General features: G+C 45.1%; 1 protein-coding gene across 1 annotated transcript in view; it reads right to left on the bottom strand.

Annotated features, from left to right (window-relative positions):
• The window catches only part of ASS1 (argininosuccinate synthase 1), a 166,205-nt gene extending 139,123 nt beyond the window's left edge, over positions 1-27,082 (bottom strand). The window contains exons 1-3 of the mRNA XM_082263083.1: positions 26,987-27,082; positions 7,852-7,905; positions 1,538-1,648 (exon numbers count right to left, since the gene is read on the bottom strand). Of these exons, the coding sequence (XP_082119209.1) occupies positions 1,538-1,642 (105 nt within the window). The 5' untranslated portion in view covers positions 1,643-1,648; positions 7,852-7,905; positions 26,987-27,082. The remainder of the gene's footprint in view (positions 1-1,537; positions 1,649-7,851; positions 7,906-26,986) is intronic.
• Between the last annotated feature and the right edge of the window lie 507 nt (positions 27,083-27,589).

Raw genomic sequence — 27,589 nt, 5'->3', positions numbered from 1 at the left:
CCGGTTCGCACCGGTTCCATAGAACCGGTTACTAACTTTCTGCAAGTTTGCAGAACCGGCTGAATCCCTCTGTGCGTCTAAGGACTATTGTCACACAGATCCTCCTCCTGGCCAATCAGGGAGCGGGTCCTCCCGCTTCCTGATTGGCTGAAAGGCAAACCCCGTGCCATTGGACGAGGAGGCGGGAGGTCTAAGGACTCGGAGACGCGGGGAGCTGGGGACTGAAGAGAAGCCGACCGTGAGGTAAGTGCACGGGTCTCGCGGGGGGGGGAAAATCGCTGGCACTCTGCAATCATTGGGGGCAATGCTGTGGCGCTCTGCAATTATTGGGGGCAATGCTATGGCGCTCTGCAATTATTGGGGGCAATGCTGTGGGCACTCTGCAATCATTGGGGGCAATGCTGTGGGCACTCTGCAATCATTGGGGGCAATGCTGTGGGCACTGTGCATTGAAAGGGGGCACGCTGGTCATTCTGCATTAAAAGGGGGCACGCTGGTCATTCTGCTGGGAAAGTCGGAACTGGTTACTAAAATTTTTGAATCCCACCACTGGGTAGAGGACTGAAGATTTGAATAAAGAGAGCAGTCATAAGCACAAAGGACACTTCTCATTCAATTTAGGTACCATCCTATGTGCCAATCTAAAGCAGTTGTAAACCCTTACACATACCCAGTGAATTGACTTGCCTTAGGTGATATACAGAAACAAATCCTCCTACATAAGTTGTACCGGTTTATCTTTAGACCTCTTTACTCTACAGCTCTTCAAACTTCACAGTTTACACACTATTTCTGAACTTCAGACGGCAGGGGGTGGGGATCTGAATGTACCAAGTCGGTTAAAGTCTTGTATGGGCAGGCTGAATGTACCAAGTCGGTTTGAACCTTGTATGGGCAGCCTGAATGTACCAAGTCGATTTGAGCCCTGTATAGGCAGGCTGAATGTACCAAGTCGATTCGAACCTTGTATGGGCAGCCTGAATGTACCAATTGGATCAAGCCTTGTATGGGCAGCCTGAATGTACCAATCGGGTCAAGCCTTGTATGGGCAGGCTGAATGTACCAAGTTAGTTTGAACCTTGTATGGGCAGACTAAATGTACCAAGTCGATTCGAGCCTTGTATAGGCAGGCTGAATGTACCAAGTCGGTTCGAACCTTGTATAGGTAGGCTAAATGCACCAAGTCAATTCGAACCTTGTATGGGCAGGCTGAATGTACCAAGTCGATTCCAACCTTGTATAGGAAGGCTGAATGTACCAAGTCAATTCCAACCTTGTATAGGCAGGCTGAATGTACCAAGTTGATTCGAACCATATATGGGCCAGCTAAATGCACCAAATTGATCGATCGATCAACATGCATAACATGTATAACCAGCGTCTATTACCTGCGATTATCTCTCGCAGCTGCTAGGACAAGACAATGACCTGGCAGGAGGGATTCCCGCATCAATAGCTCAGTGTATGGCTGACCTTAAGGTCTTTAAATCCCCAGGGTAAAAAGCAATTTGTATCGAGAAGTTCAATGAAAACTCACCAAATAGGCAATGATATCATATCCTTGTTCCTTCAGCCACACCAGAATACAGGATGTGTCCAGACCCCCGCTGTACGCCAGGACCACTGTGCCTTTCTGAGACATGCTGACCTGAGGATGAAAAAAAAGAGTCAATGATAATTAGGATGATCATTTCACAACCATTTACAGGAATTGTCTGGGATTTCCTCTGTTGCTTTAGATAATAGATACTAACAGAGCGTATCTAACCTTAATTGCAACATAAATAAACTGTAAAAATATATTCCTCCCAAATTTCACAACTGAGGAAGAGAAACCTTATAGCACAGAATGTAGACAAAATACACACCACCCTCATGCTTCTAATTATGAGGACTAATAAAAGCTTGTGGGGAAAAAAAATATATAATTTTAAGCTAAACTCTAGTCCAAACATTTTTTTTGTGATTCAATACAATTGGGAAGACTGGAAACATTGTTCATTTTTTTTTTATGTTCTCTCCAATTAGGTTGTGTCACCAAAATCACCAGCTTCTGAAGACGTCAAACCAATGACGAAACACGTCAGGCTGGAACGCACACGGTAACGTTATATGTTGCAGGTGGAACGCAATCACTTTAAGCTAAACTCTAGCCCAAACATTTTTTTTTGATTCAATATAATTGGGAAGACTGGAAACATTGTTCATTTTTTTATGTTCTCTCCAATTAGGTTGTGTCACCAAAATCACCAGCTTCTGAAGACGTCAAACCAATGATGAAACGCGTCAAGCTGGAACACACGCGATGACGTCATATTTTGCGGGTGGAGCGCAATGCCGGGAGTCTGGCACGCTGCCCCTTTGCGTGGCTCCCATATACAAGTGCGGGAAGCCACACAGGAAATATATATTTTTTCACTGGTGTTTTTTACATTTATGTATTTGCCCTAAGCATAGCCCGTGTTCTGGACTTTTAAATAAAGGCTTAACGTTTTTACCAGGGGCGGCCCAGCCCGTCCATTGGGGGAGCAGGGGCGCCACCTCCCCTATCTACATGCAGGGCGCCGGACGCATGGATTCCAATAGGGGATTTTTTTTTTTTTAAGCACATGATTAGAGCCAGAGGCTCCAATAGGCTTCAAAAAAAGGGTGGGCTCGGGGCGCACTGCGCCCCAAGCCCACCCAGTTATGTGACAATAGCAAATGAATATTCTCTATTGTCACACTGACTCTCCTCCCAACCAATCAGGAAGAGGGTTGTGAGACCCCTTTCCTGTTTGGCCAAAAGGAGAAGCGATCTTACTGGAAGAGGCAGAAGAGACACGGCTGGAGGAGGACAGCGGCTCAGCTCGACTCCGACTTGGACAGGAGGAGGCAAGGAGGCAGACCGTTTGGGGGGGGGGCGGTGTCACCTGCCAACTGACTGACCGACCGGGGAGGGGTTGGGTGGGTGCGCATTGGTTTGCCGCCACCCCCCCCCCCCCCGAATTACCGAGCACCAGCCACCACTGGTTTTTACACTATATGAAGTCCGTTCTCCGTTCCCTTTTTTTGCCTATGAACCACCTTATCTGGAACATTCGAGCCGGCAGTAAGGGAGACCGCTGGATTGATGTGGAGCATTCACCTGGGGCAAAGGAACCCCACAAAGCCTTAATGATCCTATTGCCATTTGGCAAGGAGGATCTACAGCATCTGGTGAGTGGGAATTTTGCTTGCCTTCTGTTCACAAGGGTGCTGTTTTTTGGTGTCAGCATGGATTAATATATTCTAGCTGTCCTTTTTACACCAAAATCAAAGTGGCCAAAAAATGTCCAAGCAAAAAAAGATAATAAATACCCACTTCTATTACCTGCTTCACCAAACGCCGCCCAGATGCAGAGAAATCATCCGCTAAACTCTCAAGTGTCACATTCCTGGTACCTCGCTGCCCTTGTTAGTTCACCCATGACCCCACGTTACTACTGTGTCCCCTAGCTTCATGGGGGGCCAGATGGGAAGAATCACTAAGTGCTGTAGGGCCGCCTATTTCAACCAGGGTGCCTTGAGGTTTCTTCAGGGGTGCCTTGACAAAAATGCCTAAAAATTGCCTTAAAATTGTATACAAGCCATTGGGTGGATGAAGGCTGCATTTTATTTACACAAAGCCATAGGTTTTCATTGTACACCATTACAGCCTTCTAGCTGCCAACTTCCTAACGACTAATTACATCATCAGTTGATAAGGAGAATGTCAGTTTCCTGCATATCATCCTTGTTTGGCCCTCCCTTGCCTCTCCATCAGTTTTGGGGTCTCATTAGCTAAGTGATGGAGAAAAACCGAGGGAGAAGAGAAACATTGGAATACTAGTCAGTACCAGTTTGCAAAAGTGTATTTTCCTTGGAAGAATAAATCTCCTCTAACGTTGGATGTTCTACATGTATTGATGTTGCTGCATTGTGTAAAACTATTGTAATAGTTTTAAAATTTTAGGATGGGGCGCTTCAAGACTGTCCATAGTTTTGGAAGGTGCCTCGAGATTTTCCATAATTTTGAAGGGTGCCTTGACTGAAAAAAGGTTGAGGAACACTGCTGTAGGTGACCAGAGGATTGACACCCAAAGGAATTTTTTTTTTTACATTTTGGATAGCATGGAGAGCAATTGGAACACCAGGTTTTTATTGCTATCCCTTTTGGGGAGACTTATGGCGCTTTTCCACTGCATGGAACCGTAACGGTTTGGCACGCTTTTGTGCTTTTCCACTGCTGGTACCGCATGGTATAGTGTCGGAACGGTTCGGTACGGTACGGTATAGGTTTGCTTTTCCACTGCATGGAACCGAACGGTACGGTACGGTACGGCTCTGAAAAAACAGTACCTACTCAATTGTGGTTCCAACAGGTACCAAACTGGTACCATATCCCACAATCCTTTGCATGCAGTCACTACTAGCCACTGATTGGTCAGAGAATCCCACCCACCCCGTTGTTATCCCACCCACTTAACTTTAGTACTACTTTAGTGGAAAAGCAAACAATACCGTACCGTACCGAACCGTTCCGACACTATACCTTGCGGTACCAGCAGTGGAAAAGCAAACCGGGCCAAGCAGGGCCGAGTAGAGCCGAGCCGGTACTTGCAGTGGAAAAGTGCCATTACCCTCCAGGTGACCGTTATCACTGAAAGTGAAAGAAAATCCCAATATTTTGAGTGGTCACCAGAACAGGATTAGAGAGGAAATTGTCCAATTGGGACACGAGTTCTGTTGACCTTGGTGACTACTAGAGATGATATCAGACATCCACCAAACTAATCTCTATCTTAACTTCTGCACCCCAGCCTCACAGCACAACGGGGCGGGATGTTGTTGACAACAGTCACATGTCTAGGTTTGGCCAATGACTTTCTCTAAAGGCGCTTTTCTACTGCATGGAACCGAACCGTTCGGCTCGCTTTTGTGCTTTTCCACTGCTGGTACCGCATGGTACGGTGTAGGAATGGTTCGGTACGGTACGGCGACGCTTTTCCACTACATGGAACCGAACGGTACGGCTCGCTAAAACAGTACCACCTCGATTGTGGTTCCAAGAGGTACCATACCGGTACCATATCCCACAATCCTTTGAAATCAGCTGACTGTTTGTCACTACTGGCCACTGACTGGTCAGAGAATCGTTGTTATCCCACCCACTTACTTTAGTACTACTGTAGTGGAAAAGCAAACCATACCAAACCGTACCGAACCGTTCCAACACCGTACCATGTAGTGGAAAAGCAAACCGTACCGAACCGTTCCAACACGGTACCATGCAGTGGAAAACCAAACCAGGCCAAGCAGGGCCGAGTAGAGCCGAGCCGATACTTGCAGTGGAAAAGTGCCACAAATTAGGGCTTGTGTCCATATAAGGGCATTGATGTCCCCAGCATCCTGTCCAAATTTTTTTGTGTGCTGTAGGGTGGGGAATGGCCTGGCCTGCAGCCAATTGGACTAAAAATTGCACGGAGTGGAAGTTCAGATAGAAATGAGTCTGAAGGACACCCAAACTCATATATGGTGACTACCAGGAATTTTCCTCATTCTGAAGGAATTTCCTACCACTTCCTGTCCCATAGCCACAACAGGAAGTGAAGAGAAATCTCCCCAATGGAACACAGATGGCAAAAACCCATAACCCTTCCTTAAAGTGGTTGTAAAGCTTTAGGGTTTTTCACCTTTGTGCTCCAGCGCCTTACCTGAGCTCCATTTGATCCAACGATGTGCACATGCTCCTCATTGGACAGACTGATAGCGGTGGGAGCCTTTGACTCCCTCTGCTGTCAGTCAAATCCTGTGACACAGGAGCAGGGCCGAGTCCCACTGTCTGTGTCAATGGACGCACCAGCGGGACTCGGGAGCAAGCCTGCACTGGTGCCCCATGGAAAGCGGCTTTCCGGGGGGGGGGGGGGCAAACCGATGAAGAGGAGGCGCCTGGAGCATAATATGTATTATTTTAATACAAAAAAAAGGGTTCTACTTTAAGTTTGTCCATGCCCCATAGAAGAGGAGATTTCTCTTTCTGTTTTGTAGGACATATTGAGCCACAGAGGATGTGAGGTCGGCTCATTCAGAGGGACAAAGATAGCAATAAAATCCAGACAGAGGTTCTAAAACTTTGTGTTCCCTTTGGAGGATTTAGCCCCACTTTCTGTTGCACCCCAAAAGGTATGGAGAGTTTCCCCGACTTCCTGTTTTACCTGTAGGCACTTATCTTCTTGTTTTCATTGCAGATTTAGACGTTTGAGTTATTTGTGAGGTTGCCTGTTACACTGACGGGGAATTAGGAAAAAGCAGGAGGTGGGAAGTGAAGACTATGAAAGAACATATGTCAGTTTTTGTATGTCAAAGCACCCCAAAAGCCTGGTTTGCCCCAGTCTGAGGTCCAGAGCACTCTGGAGCAGGTTTGCATCAAGGATGTCTCTGTACATTGCTGCATTCATCTTTCCCTCGATCCTGACTAGTCTCCCAGTTCCTGCTACTGAAAAACATCCCCACAGCATGATGCTGCCACCACCATGCTTCACTGTAGGGATGGTATTAGCCAGGTGATGAGAAGTGCCTGGCATCCTCCAGACATAACGCTTGCCATTCAGGCCAAGAGTTCAATCTTTGTTTCATCAGACCAGAGAATTTTGTTTCTCATGGTCTGAGAGTTCTTCAGGTGCCTTTTGGCAAACTCCAGGTGGGCTGTCATGTGACTTTTACTGAAGAATGGCTTCCATCTGACCACTCTACCATACAGGCCTGATTGGTGAAATTCTGCATAGATGGTCGTTCTCCTGGAAGGTTCTACTCTCTCCACAGAGAAATGCTGGGGCTCTGTCAGAGTGACCATCGGGTTCTTGGTCACCTCCCTGACTAAGGCCCTTCTCCCCCGATTGCTCAGTTTGACTGGGCAGCCCGCTCTAGGAAGAGTCCTTGTGGTTCCAAACTTCTTCCTTTTACAGATGATGGAGGCCACTGTGCTCATTGGGACCTTTAATGCTGCATAAATGTTTCTGTACCCTTCCCCAGATCTGTGCCTCCACACAATCCTGCCTCTGAGGTCTACAGACAATTCCTTGGCCTTCATGGCTTGGTTTGTGCTCTGACATGCACTGTTAACTGTGGGACCTTATATAGACAGGTGTGTGCCTCTCCAAATCATGTCCAATCAACTGAATTTACCACAGGTGGACTCCAATCAAGTTGTAGAAACATCTCAAGGATGATCAGTGGAAACAGGATGCACCTGAGCTCAATTTTGAGTGTCATGGCAAAGGCTGTGAATACTTATCTACATGGGATTTTTGTTATTTTTTTTACTTTTTTTTTAAAATTTGCAAAGATTTCAAACAAATTTCCTTCACGTTGTCATTATGGGGGATAGTTTGTACAATTTTGAGGAAAATAATGAATTTTAATCCATTTTGGAATAAGGCTGTAACATAAAATGTGGAAAAAGTGAAGCGCTGTGAATACTTTCCGGATGCACTGTATTTTTCAACACAAGTTCCAGAATACTCATCAATAATTTAACTACAGATATGCATTTACTATACAGGCCTATGTTTGCACCACTGAGGTGTGTGCTGAAAATAACCAATATTTCCCACCGAATCACCATCTATTTCTCTATGATGCATACCCCCCAACTTTTTTCAGTCCAAAATGAGGGACAAATGAGGAGGAAAGGGGGACAGAGGGACTTTGTTCCAAATCCGGGACAGTCCCTCGAAATCCGGGACAGTCCCTCGAAATCCGGGACAGTCCCTCGAAATCCGGGACAGTCCCTCGAAATCCGGGACGGTTGGGTGCTATGAGGATATAGACATGAGGATGGTGACCACTGACCTTTCAGGTGATTGTGCAGCAACAGATCAATGTATACAGTTGTCACAGAGTTTCCTGTAGACAAGAGAGAAAAAAAAAAAGATAAGTTACTTGCCCTGTGAAGCTTCAGAGGACCCGTGTTCTACCCTATACCCGGAATCCCCCATCCAATCTGATAATCATTGGATCAGGGGACAATCAATGCAACATACAGCTATGGGCATCCGCAAGGGGGGGGGGGGGGGGCAAATGCCCCCCCCCCCCCTGGAATCTCAACTTTTCCTTTAAAGTGGTTGTTAGGCCACTTTATACCATCCTGTCTGGTCGGTTTAATAATCCTGTGTGCCCGGGTCCCTGTGTCTGTGTTTTAAAAAAATAAGCCGTTCTTTACCAGTTTTCAGAGCACCGATTGCCGCTCACGTGGCCCCGCCGACTCTCTGCTCTCTCCGACTGACAGCTGCCTGCAGTGGGCGTGGCCGAGGATTCCTGCTGACGTTAGTTGAGAAGTGAGGAGGAGAGAGGCGGTGGATCACGTAAGCGGCGATCGGCGCTCTGAAAACTGGTAAAGAACGGCTTATTTTTATAAAACCCTACAAGTATTGTCTCCGATTATGGGTGACAAATGGTTGCCATCATCTCATAAGCAATTAAGAATAAACATTGTTTTTTCTCCTCTTTATTGGGATTTTTAAGGCAATCAATTGAAAACAAAAGAAAATATATAAAATTTAAATATTTATTAGAAAATGTTTAAAAAAGGATTTCTTATAAATCACATGAACATATCAACTATGTAGGTGATACTGGAGACCACCGATTAGAGCAAATACAATCATAAAATTGATAGAACCATAAACAAAAATTGTGGGGTAAAAAAGAGGAAAGAAGGGGACACAATACACCTCCATAAGGGGAAAGAACCCCTAAAGAGGAGGGAATCCAACGCGTTTCGAATAACTCAAAAGAACTTGTAGTTCAATTCTTCTTCAGGGCCATATTGTTGTCCCATTTCATTTTATGCATCATCCTTTGTGCCGATTCATTCATATAGATCAGGGGTCTTCAAACTATGGCCCTCCAGTTGTTCAGGAACTACAATTCCCATCATGCCTAGTCATGTCTGTGAATGTCAGAGTTTTACAATGCCTCATGGGACGTGTAGTCCTGCAACAGCTGGAGGGCCGTAGTTTTGAGGATCCCTGATATAGATCATAGAATCCATCCACATTTTCTCCAAAATTATTTGCAAACCCTTCAGTCATGTCAGGAAACATATGGGGGGAGGTATAGATCACCACCCAAAACGTATGAAGGCCTTTGTCCCAATAGGGCCACAGGGTAGAAGAGCTTACCCCATAAACTACGGTGCACAGATCCAATATCATAAATCCCTCTGTTCAAAAAATCTGGTGTAACTCCAAAAGAAAAAAATAGTAGGAATAAAAAATACATTTTTTTTCCAAAGCAAAAAACACAGGGCCAAAGCCGGCAAGGATCAGATTCCAACATTTTTCTCCAAGAGTTTCCAATTGGAGTGAGGTGGTTTGCTTCCTCTCACTGTGAGAGGCTAGGGAGAATGGCCGTTTTATAAAACCCAGGACGAAATTCGCACCGTGTATAGCCTACCTAAGGCTGCCTATAGACCCGGCCGTCTTTAACGCAGGGCAAAGAGGGCAGCTGCCCAGGGCCCAGTCATTGTTGTGGGGCCCAAAGCAGCTGCCCTTTGAGCCCTCATTGCCCACAAATAGTTGATACTTGGATTCGGGTGGGGCCAAGAAAATGTTTGCCTAGGGTCCAATCACTATTAACCACTTAAGCCCCGGAAGATTTTACCCCCTTCCTGACCAGGCCCTATTTTGCGATTCGGCACTGCGTGATTTTAACGGATAATTGCGCGGTCGTGCGACGCTGTACCCAAATGAATTTGATGTCCCTTTTTTCCCACAAACAGAGCTTTCTTTTGGTGGTATTTGATCACCTGTGCGATTTTTTGATCATGCGCTAAAACAGAAAAAAGAGCGACAATTTTGCAAAAATAGCAATATTTTTCACATTTTTTTTTATATGAAATTCCCAAAAAAAAAAAAAAAGTAAAAATCTAAATTTAACATTTTTGGCCAATTTGTTTTCTGCTACATATGTTTGGTAAAAAAAAAAAAAAAAAAAAAAAAAAAAAAAAAAAATCGCAATAAGCGTATTTTGATTGGTTTGCGCAAAAGTTATTGTGTTTACTAAGGGAAAGATTTGTCATTTTTGTTGTTTTTTTTTTTTTAACGAGTAATGACGATCTGCAATTTTTTTTGCGGCGGACAGATTGGACCCTTGACTGACATTTTTTACACTTTTGGGGGTACCAGTGACATTAATATAGTAATCAGTGCTATACATATGCACTGTTACTGTAAAAATGACACTGGGAGGGAAGGGGTTAACTTTATTGGAGAAGGAGGGGTTAAGTGTGTCCCTAGGGGCGTGCTTCTAACTGTGCAGGGATGTGGCTTTACATGTAACAGCAGAGATCTACGATCCTACATAGCAGTACCGTATGATCTCTGCTGTTACACAGGGGAGAATGACAGGCGACTTTGTTTACATGAGCCGCTTGCCTTTCTCCCTCAGTAACTGACGATCGCGAGTGAACGCTGGACGTCGGGTCCGCCGGTCACTCGCGCGGAGTTGTCCGTGAACGAGTGGGTGCGGGAGCGTGCCTCCGGCGGTGCATGCTCGCCCCCTATTGGCTCACAGGCGAGTGACGTACCGGTACGTCACTTTGCCTGCACGGGGCTGACCGCCGCAGTATATGTACTTGCGGCGGTCGGCAAGCGGTTAAAGAGGGCCCTGCCTATAGATGGACTGAAATTCAGGCCAGTTCAGCAGAGACCAAATTTCGATCCATCTATAGCTGTTACCCCTCAACTAAAGTCAATCTAAGAATCGACTTTTGTCTAACGGAAATGTTGGAAAGTTTTCATTTGATCAGTGGCTACAGCCAGACAGCTGCAGCGCTCATCAGTGTAATCTGACATCGGAAAAGTCCCCACTGTCACAATACAATTGCCCAGCATGGTGGATTCCGCCATCCGCCTAGCTTGTGTGGATGGGGGAATCCATTGATTCTATAGCCAGGCTAACATGGAGATTTCCATCAGGTCCACCTAAAAAAAACTGACAGGAGGATGTAATCGGACCGCACATGTGCAAGAGGCCTTAAAGCTGAAAGTTCACCCTAAAAATATAAAAACCCTTCTTACAAATATATTTATACAGTTCATCCGGAAAGTATTCACAGCGCTTCACTTTTTCCACATTTTGTTATGTTACAGCCTTATTCCAAAATGGATGAAGATCATTATTTTCCTCAAAATTCTACAAACGATCCCCCATAACGACAACATGAAAGGACGTTTGTCTGAAATCTTTGCAAATTTATTAAAAATAAAATTTGAAAAAAATCCCATGTACATAAGTATTCACACCCTTTGTTCAATACTTTGGTGAAGCCCCTTTGGCACCAATTACAGCCTCAAATCTTTTTGAGTATGATGCTACAAGCTTGGCACACCTATTTTTGGGCAGTTTCTCCCATTCTTCTTTGCAGTACCTTTCAAGCTCCATCAGGTTGGATGGGGAGCGTCGGTGCACAGCCATTTTCAGATCTCTCTAGAGATGTTCAATCGGGTTCAAGTCTGAGATCTGGCTGGGCCACTCAAGGACATTCACAGAGTTGTCCTGTAGCAACTCCTTTGTTATTTTGGCTGTGTGCTTAAGGTCGTTGTCCTGTTGGAAGATGAACCTTCGTCACAGTCTGAGGTCCAGAGTGCTCTGGAGCAGGTTTTCATCAAGGATGTCTCTGTACATTGTTGTATTCATATTTCCCTCGATCCTGACAAGTCTCCCAGTTCCTGCCGCTGAAAAACATCCCTGCAGTATGATGCTGCCACCACCATGCTTCACTGTAGGGATGGTATTGACCAGGCGATGAGCGGAGCCTGGTTTCCTCCAGGCCATTCAGGCCAAAGAGTTCAATCTTTGTTTCATCAGACCAGAGAATTTTGTTTCTCATGGTCTGAGAGTCCTTCAGAAAACTCCAGGCGTGCTGTCATGTACCTTTTGCTGAGGAGTGGCTTTCATCTGGCCACTCTACCATACAGGCCTGATTGGTGGAGTGCTGCAGAGATGGTTGTTCTTCTGGAAGGTTCTCCTCTCCACAGAGAAATGCTGGAGCTCTGTCAGAGTGACCATCAGGTTCTTGGTCACGTCCCTGAATAATGCCCTTCTCCCTCGATCGCTCAGTTTGGCTGGGCGGCCCGCTCTTGGAAGAGAACAGTGGCCACTGTGCTTATTGGAACCTTTAATGCTGCAGAAATGTTTCTGTACCCTTCCCCAGATCTGTGCCTCCATACAATCCTGTCTCGGAGGTCTACAGACATGGACTTCATGGCTTGGTTTGTGCTCTGACATGCACTGTTAACTGTGGGACCTTATATAGACAGGTGTGTGCCTTTCCAGATCATGTCCAATCAACTGAATTTACCAGAGGTGGACTCCAATCAAGTTGTAGAAACATCCCAAGGATGATCAGTGGAAACAGGATGCGCCTGAGCTCAATTTTAAGTGTCATAGCAAAGGCTGTGACACTTACGTACATGGGATTTTTTTCGTTTTTTTTTTTTATTTTGAATACATTTGCAAAGATTTTAAACAAACTTCTTTAAGGTTGTCATTACGGGGGATTGTTTGAAGAATTTTGGAGGAAAATAATGAATTTAATCCATTTTGGAATAAGGCTGTAATACAACAAAATGTGGAAAAAGTGAAGCGCTGTGAAAACTTTCCGGATGTATACTAGATGAAAAAAAACACCTACAGTGGGGATCGAAAGTTTGGGCACCCCAGGTAAACATTTGTATTAATGTGCATAAAGAAGCCAAGGAAAGATAGAAAAATCTCCAAAAGGCATCAAATTGCAATTAGACATTCTTATAATATGTCAACAAAAGTTAGATTTCATTTCCATCATTTACGCTTTCAAAATTACAGAAAACAAAAAAAAAAAAAAAATGGCGTCTGCAAAAGTTTGGGCACCTTGCAGAATTTATAGCATGCACTGCCCCCTTTGCAAGGCTGAGACCTGCCAGTGTCATGGATTGTTCTCAATCATCGCCTGGGAAGACCAGGTGATGTCAATCTCAAGGGTTTTAAATGCCCAGACTCATCTGACCTTGCCCCAACAATCAGCACCATGGGATCTTCTAAGCAGTTGTCTAGAAAACTGAAACTGAATCAACGGGTGGATCAATCATGCTTTGGGGTTGTATTGCAGCCAGTGGAACAGGGAACATCTCACGAGTAGAAGGAAAAAATGGATTCAATAAAAATTCAGCAAATTTTGGATGGTAACTTGATGCAATCTGTGAAAAAGCTGAAGTAAAAGAGAGGATGGCTTCTACAAATGGATAATGATCCTAAACACACCTCGAAATCCACGGGGGATTACATCAAGAGGCGTAAACTGAAGGTTTTGCCATGGCCTTCACAATCTCCTGACTTCAACATAATTGAAAATCTATGGATAGACCTTAAAAGAGCAGTGCGTGAAAGACAGCCCAGAAATCTCAAAGAACTGGAAGACTTTTTTATGGAAGAATGGGCAAAGATATCTCAAACAAGACTCTTGGCTGGCTACAAAAAGCGTTTACAAGCTGTGATACTTGCCAAAAGGTGGCAGTACAAGATATTAATTCTGCAGGGTGAGGGTGCCCAAACTTTTGCAGAAGCCATTTTTTTGTTTTCTGTTATTTTGAAAGTGTAAATGATGGAAATAAAATCGAACTTTTGTTGACATATTATAAGAATGTCTAATCTGTAATTTGGAGATTTTTCCATCTTTCCTTTATGCACATTAATACAAATTTTTACCTGGGGTGCCCAAACTTTCGATCCCCACTGTATACTAGGTTAATAAACAAATCCAAAGCTTTGTAGATTTATTGAGGAGGAGGACACTACCCAGACAAATCACATAATGCTTTAGAAAAAATGTCCCTATGGGTGTATGCCAACTGGATGGAGAGTCACTAAGAGAGGGGACATTCCAGGAAAGGGAGGAGGAAGCGGTAACGGGATATTTTCCCGGCCTTGGGTGTATTATATGATGGATAAAAAATCTGTCAAGAAGCCAAAAGGTATGGCCGCGTTCTTTCATTTTCTATGTTTACTCGTGAATTGTGTTCACAGGCCATGAACCTATTCTACACAATGTAAATACGTCATCAAACAGAATAAACTGAAAACCAATATCCAGTAGGGCAGATTTGAGCCTTCCATGTAAGCTAGTCCTGGTTTTTGTTGTCCCCTTTACAAGATATACTTTTAAATGACCATTTCACAAACAAGTGATGTTTAACCACTTACCTACCGGGCAATTTTACTCCCGTTCCTGCCCAGGCCAATTTTACCCTTTCAGCGCTGTCACACTTTGAATGAAAATTGCGCGGTCATGCAACACTGTACCCAAACTAAAATTTTTATCATTTTTTTCACACAAATAGAGCTTTCTTTTGGTGGTATTTAATCACCACTGGGATTTTTTTTTTGCTAAATAAATAAAAACAAAACATTTTGAAAAAAAAAAAACAAAGCTTTTTCATAGATTGTTAAAAAAAAAAAAAAAAATTGCAAGCAGCCTGTCACTATGGACTTTTTGATACTGTCAGTTTATAATACTATTCCCTGTATTTGGGCTCTCTCCTTGCCCTTTCCTTTGCTCCCCCCCCCCCTCTTTTTTATGTATTGTTGTAATCTTTCTAATAAATCTTTCTAATAAAAAATTATTGAAGTAAAAAAAAAATTGCAAACAGGTAACTGTTCTCCATTTACTAATGTGCGCTGACGAGGCTGCATGATTGAGCACTGATAGGCACTGATGGGCAAGGATAAGCTGCACTGGTGAGTACTGATGAGGAGGCACTGATAGGCAGCACTTATAGCAGCACTGATGGGTGACACTGATGAGGAGGCACTGATTGGAAGTACTGATGGGCACCTTATTGGCACCTATTGGCAGCACTGGTGGGCACTTATTGGCAGCACTGATAGCAGCACTGATGGGTGACACTGATTGGAAGTATTGATGGGCACCTTATTGGCACCTATTGGCAGCACTGGTGGGCACTTATTGGCAGCACTGATAGCAGCACTGATGGGTGACACTGATGAGGAGGCACTGATTGAAAGTACTGATGGGCACGCATTGGCAGCACTGGTGGGCACTGTTTGGACTGCACTGATAGCAGCACTGATGGGTGACACTGACAAGGAGGCACACAATGGCAGCAACTGGTGGGCACTTATTGGCAGCACTGGTGGGCACTGTTTGGACTGCACTGATAGCAGCACTGATGGGTGACACTGACGAGGAGGCATTGATTGGAAGTACTGATGGGCACGCATTGGCAGCACTGGTGGGACTGCACTGATAGCAGCACTGATGGGTGACACTGACGAGGAGGCATTGATTGGAAGTACTGATGGGCACGCATTGGCAGCACTGGTGGGCACTGTTGGGACTACAATGATAATCAGGACATGTCCCTTTTAGAGAAGCAGGTTATCGGCTCTCTTCTCATGCTGTCAGCAGGGATGTGGAAGCTGTCTACTTACTAACCAGATCAACAGTGATGAGTTTCAATGTACTCCAAACTCATCTCTAACCCTAAATCCCACTTTTATTTACTCCAATGTCCTTCTAGTCAGGTCATTCCCCTGATGATGCTGGTGTAGGTGATCTGTAGATATCAGGAACTCAATACCCTGTGCAGGCGCACTGGCGTCGCTAACCGGCGAACGCCTATGCGCATGCGCTGAGCCTGATTCTACCTCGGTCGAAGTTCGAGGCTGCCTCGGTGAAAGTTCGAGGCTGCCTCGGTGAAAGTTCGAGGCTGCCTCGGTGAAAGTTCGAGGCTGCCTCGGTGAAAGTTCGAGGCTGCCTCGGTGAAAGTTCGAGGCTGCCTCGGTGAAAGTTCGAGGCTGCCTCGGTGAAAGTTCGAGGCTGCCTCGGTGAAAGTTCGAGGCTGCCTCGGTGAAAGTTCGAGGCTGCCTCGGTGAAAGTTCGAGGCTGCCTCGGTGAAAGTTCGAGGCTGCCTCGGTGAAAGTTCGAGGCTGCCTCGGTGAAAGTTCGAGGCTGCCTCGGTGAAAGTTCGAGGCTGCCTCGGTGAAAGTTCGAGGCTGCCTCGGTGAAAGTTCGAGGCTGCCTCGGTGAAAGTTCGAGGCTGCCTCGGTGAAAGTTCGAGGCTGCCTCGGTGAAAGTTCGAGGCTGCCTCGGTGAAAGTTCGAGGCTGCCTCGGTGAAAGTTCGAGGCTGCCTCGGTGAAAGTTCGAGGCTGCCTCGGTGAAAGTTCGAGGCTGCCTCGGTGAAAGTTCGAGGCTGCCTCGGTGAAAGTTCGAGGCTGCCTCGGTGAAAGTTCGGGGCTGCCTCGGTGAAAGTTCGGGGCTGCCTCGGTGAAAGTTCGGGGCTGCCTCGGTGAAAGTTCGAGGCTGCCTCGGTGAAAGTTCGAGGCTGCCTCGGTGAAAGTTCGAGGCTGCCTCGGTGAAAGTTCGAGGCTGCCTCGGTGAAAGTTCGGGGCTGCCTCGGTGAAAGTTCGGGGCTGCCTCGGTGAAAGTTCGGGGCTGCCTCGGTGAAAGTTCGGGGCTGCCTCGGTAGAGTTCGAGGCTGCCTCGGTGGAAGTTCGGGGCTGCCTCGGTGGAAGTTCGGGGCTGCCTCGGTGGAAGTTCGGGGCTGCCTCGGTGAAAGTTCGAGGCTGCCTCGGTGAAAGTTCGAGGCTGCCTCGGTGGAAGGTGTATCCTGTGCCTGTTATATCCGCTGTTCCTGTTTACTTGACCCCGGCTTGTCTTTGGATTCCGATTACCTGCTGCCCGCCCTGACCTTGCCTTGTCCTGACTATCCTCCTGTCTCGTCCTGATCTGTTTACCTGCTACCGGCTATTGGTCCTGGACCTGTTCCTGGCTCTCCCAGGGAATCCGGGGGGCCGCAACCTGGTGTTAGCAAGCAGCCAAATCCATCCCCACCATCTGGAACCCTGGTGAAAACCGGCAAACACTTTGACTCCGCGTCTCTGGTGAGCCTGTGCCACACCAGTTACCCGGTAAGCCACTCCTCTTACGTCAGGCTCTGCCACGTTACCCCGTGACAGTAGAGATGAGTTCTAGCCTCCTCTGAATTCATCTCCAACTTGAACTTCAAAGTGCCACTTTTTTGTACTCCAATGTCCTGTGGGTCAAGTCATTCCCTGATGATGCTGGTGTAGGTAATCAGTAGAGATGAGCTCTAGCCTCCTCTGAACTTATCTCCCACTTGAACCCCAAAGTGCCACTTTTTTGTACTCCAATGAGCTGTGGACCAGGGAATGCCCGACCTGCAGCTCACTGGCAGAAGATCGGGTTAAAGTTGAGTGTGGAGAACACCAGAGCTCAACTCTACAGATCACTTCCACCAACATCATCACAAACTATCGGATAAGAACACCTAGGACAACCTTGTGGGTCCAGCATAATCCATTTTCCCCAAGCAGAAAAACTCTGAAGTGTTCCTTTTCTATCCAAAAGTTTTGGCTTTAGATACGTTCTCTTCTGATTTCCAGCTGCAGCCTCTAATTGGGCAGCCTGGAGGAATATTCCATGTGGCGGTAGGATCAGAACACGGAGCCAGCGATGTGTAAATGGAGCAGATAGTACAAAGGGTTGTCTTGTCACCTCTAATTAGAGACAGGAGGTTACACTACACTTCTGATTAACGCATTCTTCTGCCAAATCTGCCTTGTACAACACAGGAACTGACAAGATGAACCTGGAACTAAGCCAAAGAAAATGGAAGTGTATTAAGAGGATGATGAACTTCTAAGGAAAGGGCGTAGCCACCTGTCACAAGTCATCAATCCAACAGGTTAGTTCTATGGGTGAGGCCAGACAAACGCATTCAGGAATGAGGTTTTATGAATGGTGCTAGCTTTAACAGATTCCCATACTTGGAGGTCTCAAGCTTGTCACACAAAATTGGTGTTGGGTGCATCTAGCTGTCAAAATACCCCAACAATTATGTAAAGCGATGGCCTAAATGACAAACTCATTCCCATTTTATCCAATTCTTTACATCCCTGTTGGCCAACCTGAGGCCGGAGGCCGGTATACCTAAAACACGGTTTCCTATTTGTGAAAGATTTGAACGTTTGGTATATATTTACTTTAGGAGCAAGTAGCACTTTCAGAACCTACAAGATGTAACCCCTGAGGTACATACACCAATGGCTGAGAACCCTTTCATTACAGGCCTGTGGTCATCCTCATACAGGACTTTACTCATCGTCATTACACGTCTGTGCCCACTGTCATTACACGTCTGTGCCCATCGTCATATGTTTGTGCCCATCGTCAATGCATGTCTGTGCCCCTCGTCATTACAAGTCTGTACCCATCGTCAGAGGTCTGTGCCCATCCTCATTCCACGTCTGTGCCCCTCGTCATTCCACGTCTGTGCCCCTCGTCAGAGGTCTGTGCCCCTCGTCAGAGGTCTGTGCCCCTCGTCAGAGGTCTGTGCCCCTCGTCAGAGGTCTGTGCCCCTCGTCAGAGGTCTGTGCCCCTCGTCAGAGGTCTGTGCCCCTCCTCATTCCACGTCTGTGCCCCTCCTCATTCCACGTCTGTGCCCCTCCTCATTCCACGTCTGTGCCCCTCCTCATTCCACGTCTGTGCCCCTCCTCATTCCACGTCTGTGCCCCTCCTCATTCCACGTCTGTGCCCCTCCTCATTCCACGTCTGTGCCCCTCCTCATTCCACGTCTGTGCCCCTCCTCATTCCACGTCTGTGCCCCTCCTCATCCCACGTCTGTGCCCCTCCTCATCCCACGTCTGTGCCCCTCCTCATCCCACGTCTGTGCCCCTCCTCATCCCACGTCTGTGCCCCTCCTCATCCCACGTCTGTGCCCCTCCTCATCCCACGTCTGTGCCCCTCCTCATCCCACGTCTGTGCCCCTCCTCATACCACGTCTGTGCTCAACATTATAGTTTGTAGCATATGCAGATATCTTGGGGTTTGATCCATATTGGTCTTATTAAAAAGGCCTCCACCTATAGAAGGTAAGTTGTTTATTCCATACTACCTTAAACAAAAAGGGATAATACCAATGAGATTGTAAATAAACCTCAAACAAAGATGTGAACATATCAAAACCCACTCACCGTCCTACACAAAACTAATTAAAATTAAATTTACAGGACTGTGGTCATCATCATTACAAGACTGTGCTCAGCATCATAGTTTGTAACATATACAAATACCTTGGATGGGGTTTGATCCATATTTGCCTTGTGAAATAAGCCATTACCTATAGAAGGTAAGTGGTTACTTCCGTGCTACCTTAACTAAAAAGGGATTGTGTCTACAGGATTGTAAAGTAATCTCATAAACAAACATCTAAACTTACAAAAACCAACTTAGGGTCCATTCACACTAGCGCGACTTGGTCGCCTGACAAGTCGCGGTCGCTCACTCACCCTTGAATAGTACAGGACCCGTTCTAATAGGAGCGACACAAGTCGCTCCGACTTAGAAAAAGGGTCCTGTACTACTTTGGGGCGACCTGGAGGCGACTTGCATTGACTTCAATTATATGAAGGCCGTGCAAGTCGCGCCGAGGTCGTGGTGCACGCTGTGCACCGCGACTTCACAGGTCGCCCCACAAAATCCTGTCGCGGCAGTGTGAATGGGCTGTAACTGTCCTAGACAGAATTATTTAAAGTGGAATGTAAAGTTCCCACCAACATTATGGGACTGTGGCCATCATTATTACAGGACTAAGCTCATTGGCATTGCAGGTATAAGCCCATCATCTTCACAGGACGGTGCTGCATTCGTCATTACAGGACGGTGCCCCATTCGTCATTACAGGACGGTGCCCCATTCGTCATTACAAGAGTGTGCCCATCCTCATTACAAGAGTGTGCCCATCCTCATTACAAGAGTGTGCCCATCCTCATTACAAGACTGTGACCATCCTCATTACAAGACTGTGACCATCCTCATTAAAGGACTTTGCTTATCATAATTAAAAGGACTTTGCCCATCGTCACTAAAGGACTGTGCCCATCCTCATTACAGGACTGTGCCCATCCTCATTACAGGACTGTGCCCATCCTCATTACAGGACTGTGCCCATCCTCATTACAGGACTGTGCCCATCCTCATTACAGGACTGTGCCCATCCTCATTACAGGACTGTGCCCATCCTCATTACAGGACTTTGCTTATCATAATTAAAGGACTGTGCCCATTGTCACTAAAGGACTTTGCCCATCGTCATTAAAGGACTGTGCCCATCGTCATTACAAGACTGTGCCCATTGTCATTAAAGGACTGTGCCCATTGTCATTAAAGGACTGTGCCCATTGTCATTAAAGGACTGTGCCCATTGTCATTAAAGGACTGTGCCCATTGTCATTAAAGGACTGTGCCCATATTCATTCAAGGACTGTGCCCATATTCATTCAAGGACTGTGCCCATATTCATTCAAGGACTGTGCCCATTGTCACTAAGGGACTGTGCTCATCATCATTAAAGGACTGTGCCCATCATCATAACAGGACTGTGCCCATCATCATAGTCTGTAGCATATGCAAATACCTTAGATGGGGTTTGATCCATGACCTGCCTTATTAAATAAGCCACCACCTATACATGGTAAGTAGTTCATTCTAACCTTCTACCTTAACCAAAAAGGGATCTGGTTTAGAACATTGTAAAATAATCTCATAAACAAAAATCTGAACATAAAACAATCCTCGTCCTAGATTTGAAAGAAAATGAGAGCACACACTGCTATCTTCTTAGAATGACTGAAAATAAAATGCATCCACTAATTCCAAATCTGTTCTTAGGATGGTATATAGCATGGGTCTTCAAACTATGGCCCTCCAGCTGTTCAGGAACTACAATTCCCATCATGCCTAGTCATATCTGTGAATGTCAGAGTTTTACAATGCCTCATGGGATGTGTAGTTCTGCAACAGCTGGAGGGACGTCGTTTGTGGATCCCTGGTATATAGTATATACCTTCCTCCATAGTCTAACCTGATGCCCAGATGAGATCAGGGTGTATAAGACTACATTGGGGGTTGTCTTTGATTATTATGAATGCTGGAAGATCTAGTTATGTATTCTTGTTGGAAAATCTCCATAACCAGGCTGTTCCTGCCCTATTCTCCCCTTTCCTCACTAACTGAATGAGTAGTGCAGCCATATGAGGCCATCACTCCCGATGGGACATATGGTTGTCTATGGCCCAGAGCTGCGACAACGTCCTTTAGCACCCAAGGCAAAAAAGAACAAGGTGCCCCCTATGAGGTGCCCAGAGAACCACAGCTACTGGCAGAATGTTGAGCATCCAGCACTTCCAGATTCCACCTGCTGGCTGCCAAACCCCAGCAATGCGGCAGTGGACGCAGGGATCCAACACCCCTAGAAAAGTCGAATTTTGAAGATTCTGCCAGCAGTTTTGCTCTTCAGGAGAGCCAAAGTTCAAGCAACAGGTAAATACGAGTCGGAAATTTTCATGGATGGGACCATCAGAGCGCCAACATCCCAATTAGTCAGGAAATATTTGTATGGGCTGTGGGACTTTATGGGTGTTCATTAGTGATCGACCGATATCGGTTTTTTGTTGCCGATACCAATATTTTGGCCAATGCATAATGGCATCGGCTGATATGCACTGATATTTTCGTACATTTAGAAAAAAAAAAAAATTTTTAATTTTTTTTTTCACTTGACAGGCACTGTTGTGGAGGGATCTGGGGGTCTAAAAGACCCCAAACCCCTCCTCTGCACTTCAAAGCATTCAAAACGCCAAGCTTGGCTGTTTTGAATGCTGTCATTATTTTTAATCTGGCGCCGAGTACCCGGAAGTGGTGTCATGACATCACTTCTGAGTTTTTAACATGGAGACCCGATCAGAGCCGAATGCAGCTTTGATCGGGTCTTCAGCGGCCATGCAGGCTGGTTTCCTGGGTCTCCCGGTGGGACGGGAGACCCGGGCGAGCCGCGGAAGGAGGGGGGGCGTCCCTTCCCGCTTCTTGTAATGACAGCCGAACGGCTTCTCAGCCACATCGGTTGTCATTACAAGACCGCCGACCGTCAGCTATGGACGCCGGTACCGGGGTGATGCCTCTAGCTGCAGGCATCGCTCCGGTACAGCACTTTCCCAAAATATCGGCATTATCGGTTACCTCCGGGGCCGATTCCGATATAGTGCAGATCGGCCCTCGATATATCGGCTTTGCCGATAATTGGTCGATCTCTAGTGCTCATACAGGATAGGAGGAAGACAGGAAGAGTGAGAACAGAGGCGATATATATATATATAAAAATATAAACGTTTATTACAAAAGTATAAAAACATCAAATGATTGCGGGTGGCTGGCGGACATTGGGTTGATTGACATCCCTGCTAGCCAATCTACTAGCTATTGAACGAAACGATGTACAGGTACGTCGATTCGCGCAGTAGAGCCGCACTGCCGGCGGAGGAAGACAGGAAGAGCGAGAACAGAAGCAATATCTATCTATCTATATAAAAAAATATAAAGGTTTAATACCAAAGTATAAAAACATTAAATAAATACACTTATTCACTATATGTGTTAGCTACACATTGGTTTCCAACTGGTTTTGCCGTGTCGACTTCCTCAGGGAAGCACAGAACTTAATCTAACTGATAAACAAACAAAAATGTGATAATTACTCTGAAGATTCTCTCTACTTAGTACTCTAATTAGCTTTATATATGTATACAACAATCTTCAGAGTAATTATCACATTTTTGTTTGTTTATCAGTTAGATTAAGTTCTGCGTTTCCCTGAGGAAGTCGACACGGCGAAACCAGTTGGAAACCAATGTGTAGCTAACACATATAGTGAATAAGTGTATTTATTAGATGTTTTTATACTTTTGTATTAAATAAACGTTATATATATATAAATAAAAATCAAAAAGATGAGGCCCCCACACAGCCCCAACATTACCTGCCCCAAGTAGGGGTATTTGGTAAAAAAAATACTTGTGTGTGTATATATATATATATATATATATATATATATATATATATATATATATATATATATATATATATATATATATATATATATATATATATATATATATATATATATACACATACACACACACACATATACGTATTTTTTTTACCAAATACCCTTACTTGGGGCAGGTAATGTTGGGGCTGTGTGGGGGCTCATCTTTTTGATTTTTATTTATATATAACGTTTATTTAATACAAAAGTATAAAAACATCTAATAAATACACTTATTCACTATATGTGTTAGCTACACATTGGTTTCCAACTGGTTTCGCCGTGTCGACTTCCTCAGGGAAACGCAGAACTTAATCTAACTGATAAACAAACAAAAATGTTATAATTACTCTAAAGATTGTTGTATACATATATAAAGCTAATTAAAGTACTAAGTAGATAGAATCTTCAGAGTACTTATCACATTTTTGTTTGTTTATCAGTTAGATTAAGTTCTGTGCTTCCCTGAGGACGTCAACATGGCGAAACCAGTTGGAAACCAATGTGTAGCTAACACATATTGTGAATAAGTGTATTTATTAGATGTTTTTATACTTTTGTATTAAATAAACGTTTATATTTTTTTATATAGATAGATAGATATTGCCTCTGTTCTCACTCTTCCTGTCTTCCTCCGCCGGCAGTGCGGCTCTACTGCGCGAATTGGCGTACCTGTACATTGTTTCGTTCAATAGCTAGTAGATTGGCTAGCAGGGATGTCAATCAACCCAATGTCCGCCGGCCACCCGCAATCATTTGATGTTTTTATACTTTTGTATTAAATAAATATAAATGTATATATCGCCTCTGTTCTCACTCTTCCTTCGCCGGCAGTGCGGCTCTACTGCGCGCATCGGCGTACCTGTACATCGTTTCGTTCAATTGCTACTAGATTGGCTAGCGGGGATGTCAATCAACCCAATGTCCGCCAGCCACCCGCAATCATCCCCGGGAGAGGCAGAATGGCGATCTGCCTATGTGAACAAGGCAGATCGCCGCTCTGTCAGGGATGCTCTGTTTGGGTTCCACCTTTTTCCCCATTTTTATTTCATTCCAATACAAAAAAATTTTCCCCATTTTTATTTTATTCTAATACAAAAAAAACTCGGCCCCAAAGAATATTGAAGTTTCATATATCGGTGAGTAATGATGAGGCTAGAGGTTTCCTTGCAGTTCCCAGCCAGATGAATTGGGGGAATTTACTAAGACTAGGCCAGCTGTGCTTGGCAACCAATCAGCTTCTAGCTTTAGCTTGCTCAGTTAGGCTTTGACAATGAAATCTAGAAGCTCATTGGTTGCCATGCTCAGCTGCTCCAGTTTTAGTAAACTGCTTGTGTTTCTGAGATGAAGAGCTTTGGATAAGGGGGGTGTCTGTGAAATGTGGAACAAAGCTGGGAATATTATTCATCTCAGAATTAATCTGGGCTCCTTTTTTTTTTCTGTGTCCCCATCGGGAAGATTTTCCTTACTTCCTCTCACCATGACCCCATACAGGCAATATAAAATTGACAAATGTTGAAAACCTTCCTCTCTCTGCTATAAAACGTGTTTCTGTATAGGGAAAAATCATCCCTATAGGGACACAGACAAATATTATAATGCTGAGCCTCCCTCAAAAAAAAAAGAAAAAAAAAAAAGGGAAGGAGGGAGGATCAGCATGTGTCCCCATAGGGGAGATTTTCCCTATACAGAAACACGTTTAGCAGGGAGAGGAAGGTTTTGAACATTTGTCAATTTTATATTGCTTGTATGGGGGTCACGGTGAGAGGAAGTAAGGAAAATCTTCCCAACGGGGACACAGAAAAAAATAAGTCAAAAGGAGCCAAAATTAACTCATTCTGAGATGAATAACATTCCCAGCTTTGCTCCACATTTCACAGAGCTTACCCAAAGCTCTTCCCCTCATTCAGAAACACAAGCAGAGTTTACTAAGACTGGAGCAGCTGAGCATGGCAACCAATGAGCTTCTAGCTTTCATTCTCAAAGCCTAACTGAGCAAGCTAAAGCTAGAAGCTGATTGGGTGCCAAGCACAGCTGGTCTAGTCTTAGTAAATTCCTGCAATTCATCTGGCTGGGAACTTCAAGAAAACCACTAACTATACATTACTCACTGATATATGAAACTTCAACATTCTTTGGGGCCGAGTCAAAACAGGTTTAGCAGAGAGAGGAACATTTGTCAATTTTATATTGCTTGCATGGGGGGGTCACGGTGAGCGGAAGTGAGGGAAATCTTCACAACAGGGGACACAGACAAAAATCCTAACTCGGATTCCCCTTCCAAAAAAAAAAGTCTTAGTAAATTCCCTGCAATGCATTTGGCTGGGAACTGCAAGGAAGCCTCTAGTCCCCATCATTACTCACCGAGATCTGAAAATGCTAGTTGCCTGGCTGTCTCTGGTTTGTTTGTATGGGGGGTCACGGTGAGAGGAAGTAAGGGAAATCTTGCCAACGGGGACACAGACAAAAATCTCAAAAAAAAAAAAAAAATAAGTCTTAGTAAATTCCCTGCAATGCATTTGGCTGGGAACTGCAAGGAAGCCTCTAACCCCCATCATTACTCACCGAGATTGGAAAATGCTAGCTGCCTGGCTGTCTCTGGTTTTGTTTGTATATTGCTTGTATGGGGGTCACGGTGAGAGGAAATAAGGGAAATCTTCCCAACAGGGACACAGACAAAAATCCTAACTCTAAATCCCCCTCCAAAAAAAAAAAAAGTCTTAGTAGATTCCCTGCAATGCATTTGGCTGGGAACTGCAAGGAAGCCTCAAACCCCCATCATTACTCACGAGATCTGAAAATGCTACCTGCCTTGCTGTCTCCGGTTATGTTTGTATATTCCTTGTATAGGGGGTCACGGTGAGAGGAAGTAAGGGAAATCTTCCCAACGGGGACACAGACAAAAATCTCAAAAAAAAAAAAAAAAAAAAAAAGAAGTCTTAGTAAATTCCCTGCAATGCATTTGGCTGGGAACTGCAAGGAAGCATCCAGCCCCCATCATTATTCACTGAGATCTGAAAATGCTAGCTGCCTGGTTGTCTCTGGTTTTGTTTGTATGGGGGTCACGGTGAGAGGAAGTGAGGGAAATCTTCCCAATGGGGACACAGACAAAAATCCTAACTCTGATTCCCCCTCCAAAAAAAAAAAAAAAAAAAAAAAAGAAGACTTAGTAAATTCCCTGCAATGCATCTTGCTGGGAACTGCAAGGAAGCCTCCAGCCCCATCATTATTCACTGAGATCTGAAAATGTTTGTATGGGGGGGTCACTGTGAGAGGAAGTAAGGAAAATCTTCCCAACGGGGACACAGACAAAAATCCGAACTCTGATTCCCCCTTCAAAAAGAAAAAGTCTTATTAAATTCCCTGCAATGCATTTGGCTGGGAACTGCAAGGAAGCCTCTAGCCCCATCAATACTCACCGAGATTTGAAAATACTAGCTGCCTCCGGTTATGTTTGTATATTGCTTGAATGGGGGTCACGGTGAGAGGAAATAAGGGAAATCTTCCCAATGGGGACACAGACAAAAATCTCAAAAAAAAAAGAAAGAAAGAAGAAGGTCTTCGTAAATTCCCTGCAATGCATCTGGCTGGGAACTGCAAGGAAGCCTCTAGTCCCCATCATTACTCACTGAGATCTGAAAATGCTAGCTGCCTGGCTGTCTCTGGTTTTAATGATCTCTAAAGCACTGTGCAAGTCAAATCAAAGTGAATATCAAAACTACACCAGGCAACTAACCATCTCAGGTCAGCTATGGCACTGCGCCTGGCTACAGGTTTTCTAGAGTCTCCCATAGCTTGCTGCAATGCTTCCTCCTAGCATGTGTGCAGCCCTTGCTCCTGTTTTGGCATGCTTTTTATAGAAGCAGTGAGCACTGATGTAACATGCATGTAAGCAGTCACTATAGAAAGAGATGGTGGTAGAAGAGGAGGACAGACAGGGGGAAGAGAGAGATCAGAGGGGATTCAGAAGCATGGCAGCAGATAGGGGGTGAGGATGATGCCCATAGGGCAGAGTACTCACAGTGCAGGCTGATCTGTCTGTGCTCAGCCAGTGCATACAACACATGCTTTACATAGCAGGCAGAGGCAGGGGAGGGAAGGGGGTGTGGTGATGACGTCACTCCCAGTACCTGCCTGGCTGTCACAGCTGTTCCTGCACTGACTGCTGATCTCCAGTGGGGGGCAGTGCAAGTGTGCCAGAGCCATCTCACCTGACCATCACCCATCATCATAGGAGAACAGCACTGCTCTGCTGAAAACTAAGAACCTGTGTGCATGCAGAGAGGTGTACAGCCATAGCCAATAATTACATATGAGAAAAGTCTATGCAAAGGCAAAAACCTTTTCTTTTCTTTTTTTTTTTATAGACTAGATTAACCACTTAAGCCCCGGAAGATTTTACCCCCTTCCTGACCAGGGCCTATTTTGCGATTCGGCACTGCGTGACTTTAACGGACAATTGCGCGGTCGTGCGACGCTGTACCTAAACGAATTTCACGTACTTTTTGTCCCACAAACAGAGCTTTCTTTTGGCGGTATTTGATCACCTGTGCGATTTTTTGATCATGCGCTATAAACAAAAAAAGAGCGACAATTTTGCAAAAATAACAATATTTTTCACATT

Source organism: Pelophylax lessonae (genome assembly GCF_965119305.1).
Source record: "Pelophylax lessonae genome assembly, chromosome: 7".
NCBI classification, from domain to species: Eukaryota; Metazoa; Chordata; class Amphibia; order Anura; family Ranidae; genus Pelophylax; species Pelophylax lessonae.
The sequence above is the reverse complement of the archived record's forward strand: the minus strand, read 5'-3'. Positions and strand labels throughout refer to the sequence as shown.